Source organism: Hoplias malabaricus, chromosome 18 (assembly GCF_029633855.1).
Source record: "Hoplias malabaricus isolate fHopMal1 chromosome 18, fHopMal1.hap1, whole genome shotgun sequence".
Classification (NCBI taxonomy): Eukaryota; Metazoa; Chordata; class Actinopteri; order Characiformes; family Erythrinidae; genus Hoplias; species Hoplias malabaricus.
This window is the reverse complement of record NC_089817.1, coordinates 11,027,242-11,043,511: the sequence shown is the minus strand read 5'-3', so window position 1 is coordinate 11,043,511 and position 16,270 is coordinate 11,027,242. Positions and strand designations below refer to the sequence as shown.

General features: G+C 38.4%; 2 protein-coding genes across 3 annotated transcripts in view; one reads left to right on the top strand and one right to left on the bottom strand.

The window, feature by feature from the left end:
* LOC136674577 (fibrillin-2-like) overlaps positions 1 to 6,304 on the top strand; it is a 69,891-nt gene extending 63,587 nt beyond the window's left edge. The window contains exons 62-65 of the mRNA XM_066650629.1: positions 1,008 to 1,127; positions 2,419 to 2,650; positions 2,962 to 3,136; positions 4,049 to 6,304. Coding sequence (XP_066506726.1) covers positions 1,008 to 1,127; positions 2,419 to 2,650; positions 2,962 to 3,136; positions 4,049 to 4,432 — 911 coding nt within the window. The 3' untranslated portion in view covers positions 4,433 to 6,304. The remainder of the gene's footprint in view (positions 1 to 1,007; positions 1,128 to 2,418; positions 2,651 to 2,961; positions 3,137 to 4,048) is intronic.
* A 1,520-nt stretch (positions 6,305 to 7,824) lies between these two features.
* The window catches only part of slc12a2 (solute carrier family 12 member 2), a 41,419-nt gene continuing 32,973 nt past the window's right edge, over positions 7,825 to 16,270 (bottom strand). Inside the window, exons 21-27 of one of the 2 annotated variants that reach the window (XM_066650983.1) lie at positions 15,418 to 15,465; positions 14,531 to 14,653; positions 13,818 to 13,929; positions 12,470 to 12,556; positions 11,972 to 12,107; positions 11,432 to 11,499; positions 7,825 to 11,251 (exon numbers count right to left, since the gene is read on the bottom strand). In XM_066650983.1, coding sequence (XP_066507080.1) covers positions 11,116 to 11,251; positions 11,432 to 11,499; positions 11,972 to 12,107; positions 12,470 to 12,556; positions 13,818 to 13,929; positions 14,531 to 14,653; positions 15,418 to 15,465 — 710 coding nt within the window. In that variant the 3' untranslated portion in view covers positions 7,825 to 11,115. The remainder of the gene's footprint in view (positions 11,252 to 11,431; positions 11,500 to 11,971; positions 12,108 to 12,469; positions 12,557 to 13,817; positions 13,930 to 14,530; positions 14,654 to 15,417; positions 15,466 to 16,270) is intronic. The other variant, XM_066650984.1, reaches the window with a different exon arrangement.

Genomic DNA, 16,270 nt, shown 5'->3' with positions numbered 1-16,270 from the left:
TCACCTCGGTCCAAGGGGAGAGTTTTTAATCTGCTGTTACAAGCATTGGGACTGTGTGGTGAAGTGGTTTCTGCCTTGGCTCCAACATGGCTGAGCTCCCAGATTTTACACTGGATCTGTTTTGAATCACTTTTAGAGGCTTATAGCAACATACTTATGCCTTAAATAGTATACATTTAGTAGTATACGACAGAAATTTTTAACAAAGCCTTGAATCATGTACCTGCTCTTCTGCAGATATAGAGATGCAGTCACAAACTGATGAGAATAACAAGCTGTTTAGCAGCAACAGGCCTTTCATTCTCCATAAGTATATTGGCAACCGCTGTACTGTCACACTGCCAGCTCGCCCAGAGCCAGACAATCAGGTTCACATTAATAGTGTGCTACAACACTGGCTTATTTTTCCATGAAAATTGCTCCGTTTCTGGTAGGAGTTGAACGTAAAAGAGACTTTTACATTCCCAGAAAAGGGTTTTAGTTAGTCTTGTTAAGTTAATATGGTGCTCTTATTATACCACAAGGGAAGAATCTGGGAGGAAAGGGAAGGAAATCATGCTACCACATCACAGACTGGACAAAAGCTTCCACAATTAAAGAGTGGGGCTTAATAAGATAGACCATATTATAAAAGAACTAATGACGATTATGAATGAATTATGAGGATTTGTATTTAATGATCTCTTTGGTGTAGATTTGCAGTGTCATTATACTGTGTGTTTGTGTGTGTGTGTGTGTAAGAAAGAGAGAGAAAGAGAAAGATCAGGGATGCACAATATGATATCCGAATCAAATTGGTCTCAGAATAAAGAAGTATTTATCATGATATATCATTATTCATTATACTCTGGAAAAGCACGATATTTAGAAGTAGCCGTGTTACTGTGCTCAAGTGGTTTCTCCATTTTATACAGTTATTGTCCCAGAATTCTCATATCAGTGCAAGCTTGATAAAACATTTTTGTTTTGCCTCTCTCCCTCTGTTTTGGTTTGTCCTCGGTGTGTAGATGTAGATGAGTGTGGCAGTAGTCACAGATGTCAGTTTGGTTGTGAGAACATGTTGGGGGGCTACCGCTGCAGCTGCCCTCAGGGCTACACACAGCACTACCAGTGGAATCAGTGCGTTGGTGAGTGTTACGTTCATTATTTCATGTATTAAAACCATTTATCAAGAGTAAGTACACAAATCACAGATCGGGTCTCATCAGTTCATCTTTTATTACTGTATTTCACCTTATAGTTGTATGAGAAGTTGAACACTATTTGTCAAATGATTCATGCTGATCTAGGTGAATATAAATACACAATTATGCACAATTTCTGTGTGTTTGTATATACAGGAAATCTATAAACATAAAAATGATGAGGTATTGTGTGCCATAACATTTGCATGTGCCATACTTTCCTTTGCATTTTTATTAAATTGTTCATTTAAAATTATGTTTTGCATTAAAATGTGCAGATGTGTTTTACTGAATAGAGTATGCCTATTTATTTTTACTTAGAATATTAACCAGATATATAACTGAATAGAAATTTGATTCTGTGAAGACTAAGCCGTTGTTTGTAATGTGTATTGTGTTGTCAAGATTAAAGCACGAATATGGCTTGGCAACTGAAAACATTCAGTTGTATATTTTGGAAAAGATTCCAAATGGATGGTCCCATGGAAATTTTAAATCTGTTGCATAGCACTTATTTTGCATCACTTAAAGCCATATGTACAGAATATGCTTTTGCAGTCAAGAAGCTTTCTGTTGCTGAGAGAGAGTTGTATATGAATAGTGGCAGCTCACTTTTTATTGCAAAAGGAAGGCAGCCACAGAAATGTCAGCTCACCACTGGAATTCCAATGGCATTCATTAAAGCATTTTTAATTGACTTTATTGACATATGGTTGTCTTGCTAACTGTTGCATTGTTTACAAAGTTGCTTGAGCAAAGATTGCAGACATTTGTTTTTTTACGGTAAGAAATGTTTGTGTTTTGTAGTTTGAAGCCATAGAACAACAGCACCCTCTATGGAGCAAGAAAAAACTCCACAGAGATACTTTTTTATAACGGATACTTTTTTATAGCAGTTTTCTTCAAATGGAGTTTTGCCGGTTGTCTATGGGGGGGGGGCTATTATTGTAAAGGGCTTTTACACATTTACTTAAAAAATGTTCTCAAATATAATTAGTTTTGATCTAAAACAAATAAATAAATAAATATTTAATAATAATTTAAACGTGTTAATCCCAAGAGAAAAAATTTCACTCATCATGTATTAATCCATATCATCAAGGCTCCTCTCTTTTATAAACACCACGTTAACAAGTGCTCAGTGAGACATAACCGCAAAATAATGATGTCCAAACTGCACATGCAGCTCTGTAGTTCCTAACCCTCTGTGTGTGCATGGTGGTCTGTGCTGCAGATGAAAATGAATGCTCCACGCCTGGAACCTGTGGCAGTGCATCATGCTACAACACGCTGGGCAGCTTTAAATGTGCCTGTCCCTCAGGCTACACCTTTGAGCAGCACTCCAGCAGCTGCCAGGATGTGGACGAGTGCACCTCCTTCAAAACCCCCTGCAACTATGGCTGCTCCAACACACAGGGGGGCTACCTGTGCGGCTGCCCAACTGGGTACTACAGGGTGGGCCAAGGGTAAGGAAGGGAAGAAGGGACTTACTGGACTGAGGGGACATTATCGTACAGGTTTAAGCTCTTTGGAAATGGCACCAGGCACGAGAAGTGCTTTGAGTTACATTAATTATAACATCTATAGCGTCACATCATTTACCCCCTGGAAATACTATGCAGTTTGCCTCATTTAAGTCTATTTCAATCTATTTTTAAACTTTTGTATACCACCACAGTATCCTGAATTGTTCAGGACCAAACGTTTAAGTAAATGTACATTTCCTTGCCTGTGCAATGACAAGTAAAGATCTTTCTACCTGTCTGTGTGCATCCAGCCACTGTGTGACAGGCCTGGGCTTTGGGAAGGGTCGGCTAAGCTCGGCCGCTGCAGATGGAGCTGTAGAAGATAACAGCCTCTCAACAGAAGGGTGCTACGAGTGCAGTATCAACAGCCCCCAAAAGAGAGGCATCAGGAAGAAGCGAACCACTAATCAAACGGAGCCTGAGGAGGTGAGAGACCAACCGCTCGTAGTGATTTTGCTCTGAAAAAGAAAAATTTACATAGCCTAGACATGTTCAGTGTCTGGAGTTTTCTTCTTCTGTTTTGCACTGAAGCTGGGTCGGGAAATCTAAGGAAAATTAATCTAAAGATAATTAATTTAATTTAAAGTCATTTTGCAAATGTAGTTTTACTTTTTACATGTCCTTTGGTGGGTTCATGTTGGGACATGTTCCTGTCTAATTATGAGTCAGATATACATTCATTCATTCATTATCTGTAAGCGCTTATCCAGTTCAGGGTCACGGTGGGTCCAGAGCCTACCTGGAATCATTGGGCGCAAGGCGGGAATATACCCTGGAGGGGGCGCCAGTCCTTCACAGGGCAACACACACACTCACACATTCACATGGACACTTTTGAGTCGCCACTCCACCTACCAACGTGTATTTTTAGACTGTGGGAGGAAACCGGAGCACCCGGAGGAAACCCACGCAGACACAGGGAGAACACACCAACTCCTCACAGACAGTCACCCGGAGCAGGACTTGAACCCACAACCTCCAGGCCCCTGGAGCTGTGTGACTGCGCCACCGTGCCGCCCCGTCAGATATACAGATGATAATAAATTATTGAGTAATAAAATACACTTAATGTTCATAACTAAACACCTGCTTTACCAAAATTGATCTGAAATCAAAGGTATCTACAGGTAGTTTGGCCTCTTTGCTCTCTATAGTTATAGGTACTGACGCTGGATAAATTTTTTGTGGACCACAAAAACCACTCCTAATCATTTAGAGATTCTGAATAAAGCTCCACCACTCTACAGCCCAGTGCTGCGTATGTTATACTCATGTGTAGTTGCACCATGTGCTGATCATTAGCCTCAATAAATTAACTTATTTGTATTTTTTTTTCAGTCTGTGCACGAAAATGCCATCAGCCTGGCCAGTGTTGATATGAAAACGCCCCTAACCTTGGTGCTCAACATTTCCCAGTGCAGTCCTGAGGAACATATCCTGGAGCTGGTGCCTGCAATCAGAACCCTCAGTCAGCATGTCGCATACTCCATCAGAAGGGGGAACACAGGAGGAATGTTCCAGGTTCAGCAGCGGCATGGTCTCAGCTCTCTGCACTGTCTGCAGGAAAAAGCCTCTGCTGGAGTGTACGAGCTGGACATCAGCAGCTCCCCACTGTACAATCACGCACAGCTGCAGGAGCTGGAGGACGGCAGGGACAGAGACTATCTCTCTGGAGAGCTGGGCCAGGACCTGCACATGAAGCTGCGTATCACGCTGCAGTAGATTGCCACTGTGTGGCCCATGTGACTCCACTGTGAAGCCCACTATAACATCAAAGACATGAGCTTTTTTTTTATTTGACAATATCACATACATGGGTGCTATGAATTACTGTCATAAGCCAATTTTGATAGATATGTTTTGACCAAAAACATTCCATGAACGTAGTTGAGATGTTTTGCTATTCATAAGCTACAAAGCTAATAGCATAGCTTTTATACTCCAGATGTCAGAATCATTAAAACTGAATGCCTTTTCTGACACCTGTTATCTAAAAGAATACACATAACTACAGACAAATATCATTCCTTATTGGGTGCTACTACTGTTTCTTTTCTATGCAACCTACATTTGTCCATTTTTTTAGATAACAGTATCTCAGTGTCACAAGCCATGTAAACAAGTCCATTTGGAACTGCCCAACAGTTAAGCCACTGCTCGAGGGAAGCATGTGATGATTGAGACGTGTCGGCCTCCTTTATTGTGAGTTACGACGTGTTCAAAGCTCCTTTACAGAAGTAAACTTAGACCCAAACTTGTTTTGTCTGATAATCTACATTTTACTGTAAAATGACATTCATCAATGACTGATCCTGGGTTGAACCTGTGCTTTAGTCTTCCTTCAGCTCCAGTGATCAGCCTCCAGGAACACAACCAGGAGTAAGCTTTGTATGTTTCTTTCAATGCTGAATAGTATACTTTTTTTTTGTCTGTGCTCATGAAGGCTTGCAGTGTATTTGTAAGTGATGATGTGGTGCTTATTGAAGTCAAATGCAGCCATTAAACTGATTCAGAGACCATGTTCCCCACAGAGGAGACCAAAGATAGAACTCTGGACAAGGTCAGCTACAAGTTCTTTTTCAAATCTGTCCTATCAGCTTCAGGAACAGACATGAGTGTTTGTCCAAGCCGCCTGTGCTCTACTGCAGTGATTGTGATGATTATGGAGATAAAATGCACTCAGAACTGAGGCATACAACATTACAGTTTGTTTTGAAAGTGTTTTGTTTTTATTTTTAGATATTTTTTACGAACTTTTTTTGAAAATATACCATTACAAAGTGTAGTTTCATAAATGTGTATATACGATAGCTAGCCTTTTTATTAAACTGATTTTATATTTATTTTTTGCATTTTGCTAGTAACATGATATTTGCACATAATTAATGACCAAAGTGATTATTCATCACCAAAACTAATGCCAGAGAATATACATTGCTTGTTGGGCCAGTTTTACTCACTACAGTTTTATTCGCTACAGTTTTTTTTTGTTTGTATCCAGTGTTGTATTAAGGGGAAGTTCCACTGGTTTAAACTTTGCGTAATTAATTCCTTAAATTGCAAACAAAGACACTCAGAGTGATATTTTGTAAACTGCTCATGAATTTTGTAGTGTTTGACTAAAATGCACTTTTAAAATCCATTACTGACTGAGAGGTACATGCAGGAAAATTTGAGTCAATTTACATGATCAAAATCGCTTACAACAACTGGTTGTTTTGGACGGTTAATAAAATGGCTATATTTGTACACTACACATCACATGTATCGTCTGGTTCAGGTCACTACTATTGTACTCTGAATTTCAGCTTTAGTTCTGAAGCATTGTGTAAATTCAAATCAAAAGTACAGTATTAATGTTTTTTTATAAGTCTGCAGCGGTCCTGGTCTTAGTCCTGATCCCAGAACATTTGTTAATCAAGACATTTCAATATGGGTCCAGTAGATTTTAGGTTTTAATTAAACAAAGGAAGTTTGTGGTATAGATATTACATCTACAGCTGGCACTCAGCTTCTTGCTAATTTAATGCAAATCTTATGCAATAGCATGTGCTGAAAAAATTACAGTTCAACAAACTTCTGAATGAACTCTTAGACAAGGCAGGTTTGTTCTGTATTTTTGAATTGTATGTTTAATCATTTAATAATTGTTCAACATGCTGATTTGCATCAAAACAAAATGCAGTTTACAATTGTTTTATTTCACCTTTAATGAAGGTTACTGTTTGGTAACTTTGTATTTTATTTCTGAGTTAACTGAAAATGAAACCCTGAACTGAAAGAATACTGCAGGGTAAATTCCAGTCTTTGCGAGGGAGTAGTTGGCATCTTTTTTGAAGCAGTGTTATATGAGAGGAAGTGTGATATATCCTTTAATACACAGTGCTCTTTGTTTACTTTGTGCTCTGTAATTCTCCTGGAACCTGATAAGGATGATGTGGCATTTAGCTCAAATGAATCAGTGCCTTTTTAAATGTCCTGAATCTCAGATTTTCCAGCATTTTCAACAAAAGCAGCTTGCATATGCAGTACATACAGAGTTCAGTATGGATCAGTTGAGTCCAGGATCAAGAATTAAATTGTAAAATAACTTTGCCTAGTGTTTAAAAAAAGATAAAGAGGGGAAAAAGGTTTTTGACCAAAAACATTTCCCACAAATCAAAAGTGAATGCATTGTAAAGTATTTACAAGTTGTTGATCTGCAGTAGTGGCAGTGTGAAGCTGAGATTTAGCAAGATTCTGCAGATCTTTCACATTTCATGTGATATTTTAACAATAATTACTGGAACACGTATCGTAGGGAACTCACAAAGACAAACCTCTTTCTTGTTAAACTCATGTTTATTCCACCATGCACATTACCAGTTTTAATGCAGACCAGAAATTATTTTACATTAGCGTTCTCTAGATTTATAAAACATGTTTCTAGATTTATCTTCCTCTGTATATCTCTTCCATCACTATAAAGTTTTAATTAGCGTTCTTATGGAGCAAGATATTTTTCTTAGCAAGTTGAAATTTTTCTTCACATCGGCAGATTTCTATATTGAGTTCTCAGTGAATTATCAAGACATTCAGAAGTGATTTACAAAAGGTGAATTCCGAGTTCTAGCAACACACACACACACACACACTACAAACTCAGTTAAGAGTTCGAGCAACTCCACACACACTAACTACACTTTTACACACAAATTCCTTTTACAGTTACAATCCCAGAACATTCTGAAATCATCCTCAAGTAAACCCTTGTGCTATTTTTAGTCACAAATTCCAGCTGAGGCCATTTCCACTCTGAAGGTCAGTTAAAGGTGGTTTTGGTTCAGTCTGTCAACAAAAACCTATTTCTGCCACATAACGCTTCACAAATTCATCATAAATTGTGCTTCGCCTGAAAAAAAATGTAATTGAAGTACTATGTAAAAAAATATATATCAAGGGAGAACTTTTGGTGTAAAAAAAAAAAAATGACGTGCTTTAAACGTGTGAACACAAGAGGGCGGTGTTGGTCTTTAAAATACTGTCGAGCTCCCGACTCCACATCGTTTTCTCAGCTGTAATGGAGGAGCAAAGTAATACTTCACAAATTGCTAAGGACAGAGATACCAGCAGAATTTGTTTCAAAGGACAGACTCCTTGCTTTTAATTTTTATTTATTGCAATATAGATGTACAAAGTATTGGTAACTGTAAATGTTAAAATGTTAGAAAAAAAAGCATATCTGTGACAGTTAACAGTACAGTATATCAAAACATTCCTCTTCCAGCCAGATCAATTCGATCCACCGTTACTTAAACAGTTGTCAAACTTGAACATCTGTCGACACAGCTTTTCTTTAAAAGGCATATAAAAGATAGAAATGTACAGAGGAGAAACAAACGGTTGTAAAAGTAACCAAAAGGGAAACAAAAATCAACATGCAATTAAAAAAAATAATAAAGAAAACTGGAGAAATCTAGACTAAAATAAATATTTATTTCTCCGTATGTAATTTGCCATCATTATTTCACTCCCTTAATTTTTCTGGTTAGATATTTACAGGTTAGTAAAGAAATACAGTGTGAACTAGAGCTGAGAGAAATGAGGCTGATTTTCATCATGACCCCCGACTCTGTTGGAGTGAGAGGAACTGGGCTTTGGCTACACATGGGCAGGAAGTTTAGAGTTGAGAGAGAGAGAGAGATAGAAAGAGAAAGAAGGAAAAAAAAACATTAACATCAGAAAACACACAAAAGCTGATCTGTTTGGTTTTACACTCAATATGACAGCTTTTAGAGGAACATCTGAAGAACCTCGTGAACCCATGGTACAGTAGCCTCTGATGCCACAGCTATGTGCAGCTATACAGCTATGAAGAATGCACACTTACTTAGAAACACACATTGTGGTTGTTACACATTTATCGCAAATTTTCTCAACGGCTAAATATGTCTCCCAATTGTAACTATATTTAAATATATATAGAGATATATTTTATCATTTCAGATAACAGGCAACATTAAATTTGAATATTTTGTAGTTGTTAAGGGAACTGGAGGTCTATACAGCCACACACTCTCTCACACAATATATCTTAAACAGTAAGACTGTACCATTTGAAGTCAAAGTGCTTCACAATGCCCACTTTCTTGAAAACAGTAAACTACGTGTGTCACACAGACTAAGTACAAAGTCCTTTTATCCACTAGAGTATTTATATAGAGAGCTATAAATATGAATATTTTCATTCAAATATTTATGGCATATTTCTCACATTGTGGTTGGTGATGAACATGTATTGTCGAGATGCAGTCATGGGGGTACGGATTTCTACACAGAGTTCGACAACACATCACAGCATTAAGCTCACATGGGGTAGAGGAAATAAAATTGAAAAAAAAAAATACTTTGCTAAAATGTGATGGACAGGAAATGGAGAATGGCCTCTTTTCAGCATTAGTGTTTAAATTCAAACAACCTTTCGTTAAAAGGAACGTCACATTATGATCAACAGTACAGCAAGTGCATGAAGGAGGCAAGGTTGTGTGCGGAACTAAACCAGTTCATTATAGAATTTTATCATAAGGCAATTTAAGTCAATTCATCTGATTTGACATTGGCAAGAAATGAAAATGGCTTCTCAGGGCAACCTTGTCTACATCTCTCCAAACCCTGTTTAATGACCAGACCTCGACGCTCATCAACAGCAATGGTCCACTAGGAGCATTGCGGACGGGAGAAATCCGATCCCGAGTTCTGACTGAGTGACTTCCTTTTATGACCACCTTTTATAAACAACGGGGAACTGATTAGCACTCATCTCGGTCCACCTGCATAGAGGTATATGTTCATCCCATTCGACAAACCCAAAGACATGAGAGAAATATTCTCAGCACTGACTTTAACCTACAGCTCAGGAAAAAAAAAAGCCTGTAATCTGTGGCGAGGCCCTTAACAGCTGCAATTCCTGAACAGGCCTTTAGAATTTACACTGCAACAGACAGGGAAGCCCCAACATTTCACATGCAAAAATGAAGAAAAACAGGCTACTCTGTAACAGTCCAACACTAGAACAAAAACACAAACGTTTCAGTCCAAGTCCTGACGACAAACCGTTTATTCTGCAGCTACAAATGGACTGTTTCAAACAAAACAACTCTCCACTACAACTAGAGATGTGACCGTTTTGAAATGAAATAAACACAATGTGACATGAAATAATAATAATAGCAACAACATTACAACTGACATTACATTCTGTTTTTATGCATCTGTTTATCCATGTCTGCATTTACCCGCTAATCAATCAACCAGCCAGTATGGCTTATAAGAAAAAGTCAACAATCATTACTTCTGCTTTTAAGGCAAAGTCCTCTGTAGCAAGACCTGCAGGTTTGTGGACTAACATAAATTCAAGGAGGTCACATCGTATTTGGTTGATTGTTCTTTGTGTATTTATCGTTTTATAGCAGCTTTGACATGCCATTCTTCTGAGACACCATTTTAGAAAAGAACCTCTTAGCACATCCTAAAGCCAAAGGCTATTCGTCTGCACTCGAGTGATCAAAGTTATATGGCATTCTGTTCAGACTGCCCTTCATTCTGTACATCTGAATTCACCCTGCAGCTTTAATAATTAGAACATCCAGGATTAGTGGAGGGTACTGCACTAGGAACACTAAAATCCCTTCACAGACTAAAGGAAGACTAAATCTGGAATAGAAAGTAACAAAGTTAAGACACAACTGGGGAAAAATAAGCCTCACTGGAAATAAATTAAAATCTTTTTATGCTAAAAAGTGGAAACCTTTGCCAACGCCAGTCCACTCGCATAAAAGTTCATTTAAAACCCAATTTAAAAAATAGATTACTACATCTACAAATATTTGAGCATCAAATCATGGCAATTTTTAATAATTGAATTTGATTGAACTGGAAGGCACATCTATAAGGCTATAAAAGGTGTTGCAAAGCATTCTGCATGTTTTTCTCCCAAGTGAGGAAAAAGGAAAATGGTGATTATTGCTGCCTAAAAGAGCAAAAGAATCAAGGAAAAAAAATCCACATTTTAATCGTGACAGTTATAATAATGATAATCAAAACAATGTGTACTTCATGCTCAGATGCCTATGACCCAAAGAAAACGGTGACACGTTCTCTCACCTTCTACTGTCCGGAAACATACCCTGTACATTCACTTCAGTTTCCATGAAGTGTGTCAGTTGCAGGGATCACCGAGTTACAGAAACCAAAAGTTCTCAGGAGAAGGTGCTCCTAGTCTCTCTATTCTCCTTTTGACCACCACCCTCAATACTATCCTTTCCGTCATAGGTGATTTACCTTCATGTTTTGGTGTGTGCACATTAGTGTTTAGTGTCAAATATCGGCAAGGTGTGCTTCACGGGGTTCAGTGATTATCAGTTCTCTTAAGAGTAGAATGTGAGGACACTCTGGTGGTTGCCACGAACTAACAGGATGGGTGGGAGATCCTTGGAAAGAGTGTCCAACCAGGACATGTACAGGGCGCTGGACACTGCTCCCTTTCTTGCCAGTGGCATGCTCCTATTGGACAGAAAAAAAATATTAAGTGTCAGTACAAAGGTATGAAGGGATTCTTTGGTAAATTTGAAAATCAACTTTCATGACACTTTTGTTCCGGTAAGCACTGATTTACTTTGAGTTTTGACAATTCACCCAAGCGCTCACACAAATATATTTAATAACCAGGTTAAACCTACTTACATGACAATGAGGTTGGCTGTGCTGGAGTGCTCCATTAACAGCTCATTCAGTCTGACTTGGCGATTACTCTGAAACCAACACGTATGCACATACACCCCCACACACATACACACACCCCCACAGACACACACACACCCACAGGTTAGTATGAACCACTGGTGTCAGGTTACAGAATGCCTTTTTATAGAAAAATGCAAACAGCCCTTATTTATCCTACACTGTTTCAGAAGCATATACTACCTCTACTCCAACCACCCTCTCCACCACCCGTTTCATGTCACTTAATGAGGGCAATTCTAAATCTATTCTCGTTTCAAAGGAGCTACAACCAGCTGTGGAAGCTGATATGGCTCTCTCATATGACAAAACAAACTATATGTAATGAAACACAATCTACTGGCACCTTGCTTATTACGATGGAAGCTCAAGCCTTACTCTCAATAGAGAGTAATCTGAAGAGCATCTGGGAAAATGTAGCACAGTGAGGAAAACCAGGATGGACTGGAAGCTTTAACAGTTAGGAGGAGAGTATGTGCTCACCTTTGCTTTGTAAAGAACCAGCTCATTGTCTGTAATCCTCCAGGGCTCCTCAGCCTTCAGTTTCTCTGCAGCTTCCTGCTCCATGTCGTCTTCTCTCAGCCTATGAGGCTCAATCATCTTGGCAAAGGCTGCAACACTGAAAAAACAGATGAATAGTGGACAAATTTACATTTCCAGCATATTGTACAGTTGTGTTTAAATTATTAAAGGCAGTACAGGAAAAATTGTATATAGTGAGATGATTTATAACCTTCAGTATTTTCTTAAAACACAACTAATTGCAGAGGCTTTAGACATAAAATTCAAGATAGAAACAATCAACAACAAAAAAATTAATAATTCACCAGTGTTCTGCTTTTGCTACTGGAATGTACAGCCATTTGGTGGTTGACTAATGAAACCACACAATTATGGAGATGTTTGTGTGAAATCACCAATGCTATTAGTGTTCACATGCGGAATGCTAAGATAAAGCCACTGGCATGACACTTATCCTACCTCTCAGTCTTGGGTTTTGTGTTGATGTCTCCCAGGACGGTGATGTCAGAGAAATCTATCCTGAACTTGCTGAGTAAAGTGGCCATACTGAGGAGGGACCAAAAGAACAAAAGATGGTCACTGAAGACCTGCAAAGCCATTATAATATAGAATGCATTCAGGAATAGCATGTAAAGCCAATCTGGTACAAATGTAAAGCCTCTAAAAGAGTTTGAGCTCTAAAAGAATGAATGTGGCAGGTATCTGTACATTTAAGGTTGCAGACTGTTAAAATTACATACAGATTTGAGAAATATCAGCTGCAAGCTATTTTTTTGTGTGTGATTTCCTGTGGACTTGTCTTCAAAGGAAACAAGTTCAAAAGAATAAGGAGGAAAAAAATAAAAAAAAAAATCAACAGCTGGATACAGCAGCACAGTACATCTCCAGCAAATCCAATTTTCAGTATTTAATTGCACGAAATCAGATTCTCAAAGTTATCCTAGCAGGTGTGATTGTGTTTAATGTATTGTTCGTCTGTCAAAATTTTCTGGATCCACACTGTGGTAACATTCAAACTGAGTCATGCTCATAAAGATGGAATATAACTTTAACTGGAGAAATGACAAGGACTACAGTAGCTGTAATGGACCTGTATCAGATAGGATTTGTCCCATTCCAATGTGATGACCCAGATTATTATTACCTCACCAGTATTTTTAAACGAACAGTGATAATTCCATTCAGCTGCATCTGACCATCCACTTAACAACACAAAATAACCTACTGCCAGATTTGAAACCTAGGTACTTCCGCACTAGCTCCAGTGCACTGTGAAAGACTAAGCCCTGGCACACTGCTAAATTTAGCAAACAAAGGAGCAGCAGGCAGCTGCAAAGGACAATGGGAAACATTTGTGTTGGACAATACTGCAATGTGGGTTCAGAGCACTCTGTGAGAGAGAGAGAGAGAGAGAGAGAGAGAGAGAGAAAAAGAGAGAGAGAGAGAATACAACCGAGACAGAGAATACAACAGAGATGCCATGCATAAAGCATTTTATGTAAAAAAGAAGCAGAATATTAATAGGCCTCAGAGCACAGGCTTAGGGCTTCTGGCATGTTGCATTGGTCTGGCTTTTCAGAAAACTGTAGTAACACGCTCTAGGTCGAGTCATCCTCACAGGTCCTCAGCATATAAGCTTTAAACATATGTAACTACTACTAGCCAGGACATAAACTTCTAAAGCTGATTATACTGGCACGAATAAAAAAAATATATATAATAATAATAATAAAAATTTGACAGATTAAATCAAATCAAACACGGATCTACTGCAGTACTACAAACCCCTCCAAAGCAAGATACTAACGCTCTGCGGTCATGGTCGATCCTGTTGATCTTGCCCCCAATGAAGACACGGATCTTACAGTCTTTCCACTTTTTCTTGTTGGCGATTAAATATGGGATGAGCAGAGTCAGGCCTGTCACAAGCAAAAAAGCCAAAGCTCAGATGACTACAAAGGGAGACAAAAGCTTTAGAGCAGTTTTTGTTCTTTTCACACCATACATTCACCTGAGGCCATTACTTTTGAAAAGGAAAAAACAGTTCCAGTTATACAGAGTGTAGTGTTTCCGTCCAAAGGATTTTCAAATGCAAGGCACCTCATAGAACAAACTGGTAACAATTATTTGCAAACACATAAATGTTTTGGAACAGCTCCACAATATATTTTTTTAATATAAATGTTTTTTTACCTCCAAATTACACAAATGTTTTTCAGTGGCCAACATTAAAAAAAAAACATGGGCTGATATATTGGGGCATCTGGGATGCTAAAGGCATACATCTTGTAGCATAAGAGCTGAAACATGTTTAAAAATAAACTAAACTTGATAGAATCTTTTCCACATGTAATGACATTAATAAGCAAATCAATTTAGTGTCAAATGTCGGCCTGAGAAAACAAGACGGTGAGCAACAAAACACCACTTTTATTGAAGACACATTTTAATTTTATTGATTTTGCACAGATCATTGATGGAAGTGTATGTAGTGGTGCAAAATGAGAAATTACAACGTACCGCCATCGTCAAAAAGCCACCAGACATCCACTGTGCCTTTCCCCTGCTTCTTTTGAAACTGCTGACTGGCCTCCAACAGCTTTTGATCATCCACATTTAAGGGTGTAGTAGGGCTGGTTTTATCTAGGAACACACAGAGTCATACACACTTCAGTAACTACAGGAAAGCATCATCAGTGGGAAAAGTCATATTCAAGTCTGACTGGTGGTGTGCAACAAATAGTAGATAAGAAAACTCAGAGATTTTATTTTAAGATTGTCTTTTCCAGGATCACAGAGCAATGAGGTCCCCGAAGAATGCTTTAAACCAAAGCCAAGCTACTTGCCTCATAGCATAAGTAAAAGTAAGAGGTAAAAAAATAAAAGAGAAAAAGACAAAACAAACCAACAAAAAACCCACCACACTTACATATGCATATTAATAGATGTAGGCGCCTTTAGAATTTGTACCATATAAAATTCAAAAATACATTGTATTGCAGAGCATTTCTTTTTATAAGATTTTTCCATCAGAAGAATTAGCCACTAGGTGCAGCAGGAGTAGCAGTCCAGGAGAGAAAGAGGAGAAAGAAAGGCGTGTTATCAGTGCACACACACACACACACACACACACTACTGAGGGAGATAGATTCCTCAACTATGATGGAGCAGGCATTACCACAAAAGGTAGACTTGAGGCTACAGGAAGCCATGAGAAGAGGTTTAGAATAAAGCCAGCAGAAAGATACAACAAGAAAACTGAGGAAAGAGAATAGTTATTCCTAAATGACAAGCAGTTGTGCAGAAGGAAAACCAACAGCTAGTCATAAATAGAGAATGAGAGAGAAAGAGATACAACAATAGCTAGAGAGAAAGAGAGAACCCAAAACACAAAATTGACTGCCTGCCTTTTTTCAACAGGGGCTGTGTAGAAGCTTTGCTGTCATCCTCGTCATCTGAGTGAAGTCGGGGGGAAAAAGCAGAAAAGGAGAGGGGAGAAAAAAAAAGGAGAGTTAATGCTCACTGATGTAGTGATGGGAAACACATGCGTCAACAATGAGGTACAATGAGAGGTCTGTTCTGTTAACATTGCATTAGAAACGGCTCCAAATGTAATGAACTGTTCTCTGTGAAGGAAAAAACAATGCATGCTCAATATGAATTTCATCAAATTTCCTGGGGGAAAAGGATACTTCAGTTCAAAACAACATGAACTGCTCACATCTCACCAATATAAGCAGAAAAGCTGTCAGAGCAGAGACTGGCAATATCATACCATGAGAAAAGCACTAGCAGTGCTCTTCCACAAGCCGTCCAAGACAGAAGACATCCAAACATTTAGTCCATCTGACAGCCAAAATTCACCACCATAATCCAGCTTCAAATAAATATGTCTTATACAAGCATGACATTTTCCTCAAATCAGGCTAGTGAATAATGACCGTATTTTGGATTGAACATTAAAAACACAATATATACATCTTGTGAGGTTTTGGGTTTCCATGGGACAAATTGTCTGAGAGTCTTCTGTCAACAAACAGGCTCAGATTCACAGTACCTTTTAAAGTAAGCAATTCATGAGGCAGAAATCTGAGCAGAGAAAATAAACATGTTCGAGGGTGCTACCAGAACTGCCCTATTTGAATAGCCAAATTTGTTTACGATAAAAACCCCATATATAAACATATATAAAAATGTTCTGAGGAAAAAAAAAAAAGGAAAAAAAATAAAAAGACTTTTACAGTCTATTAGAGTGACTCC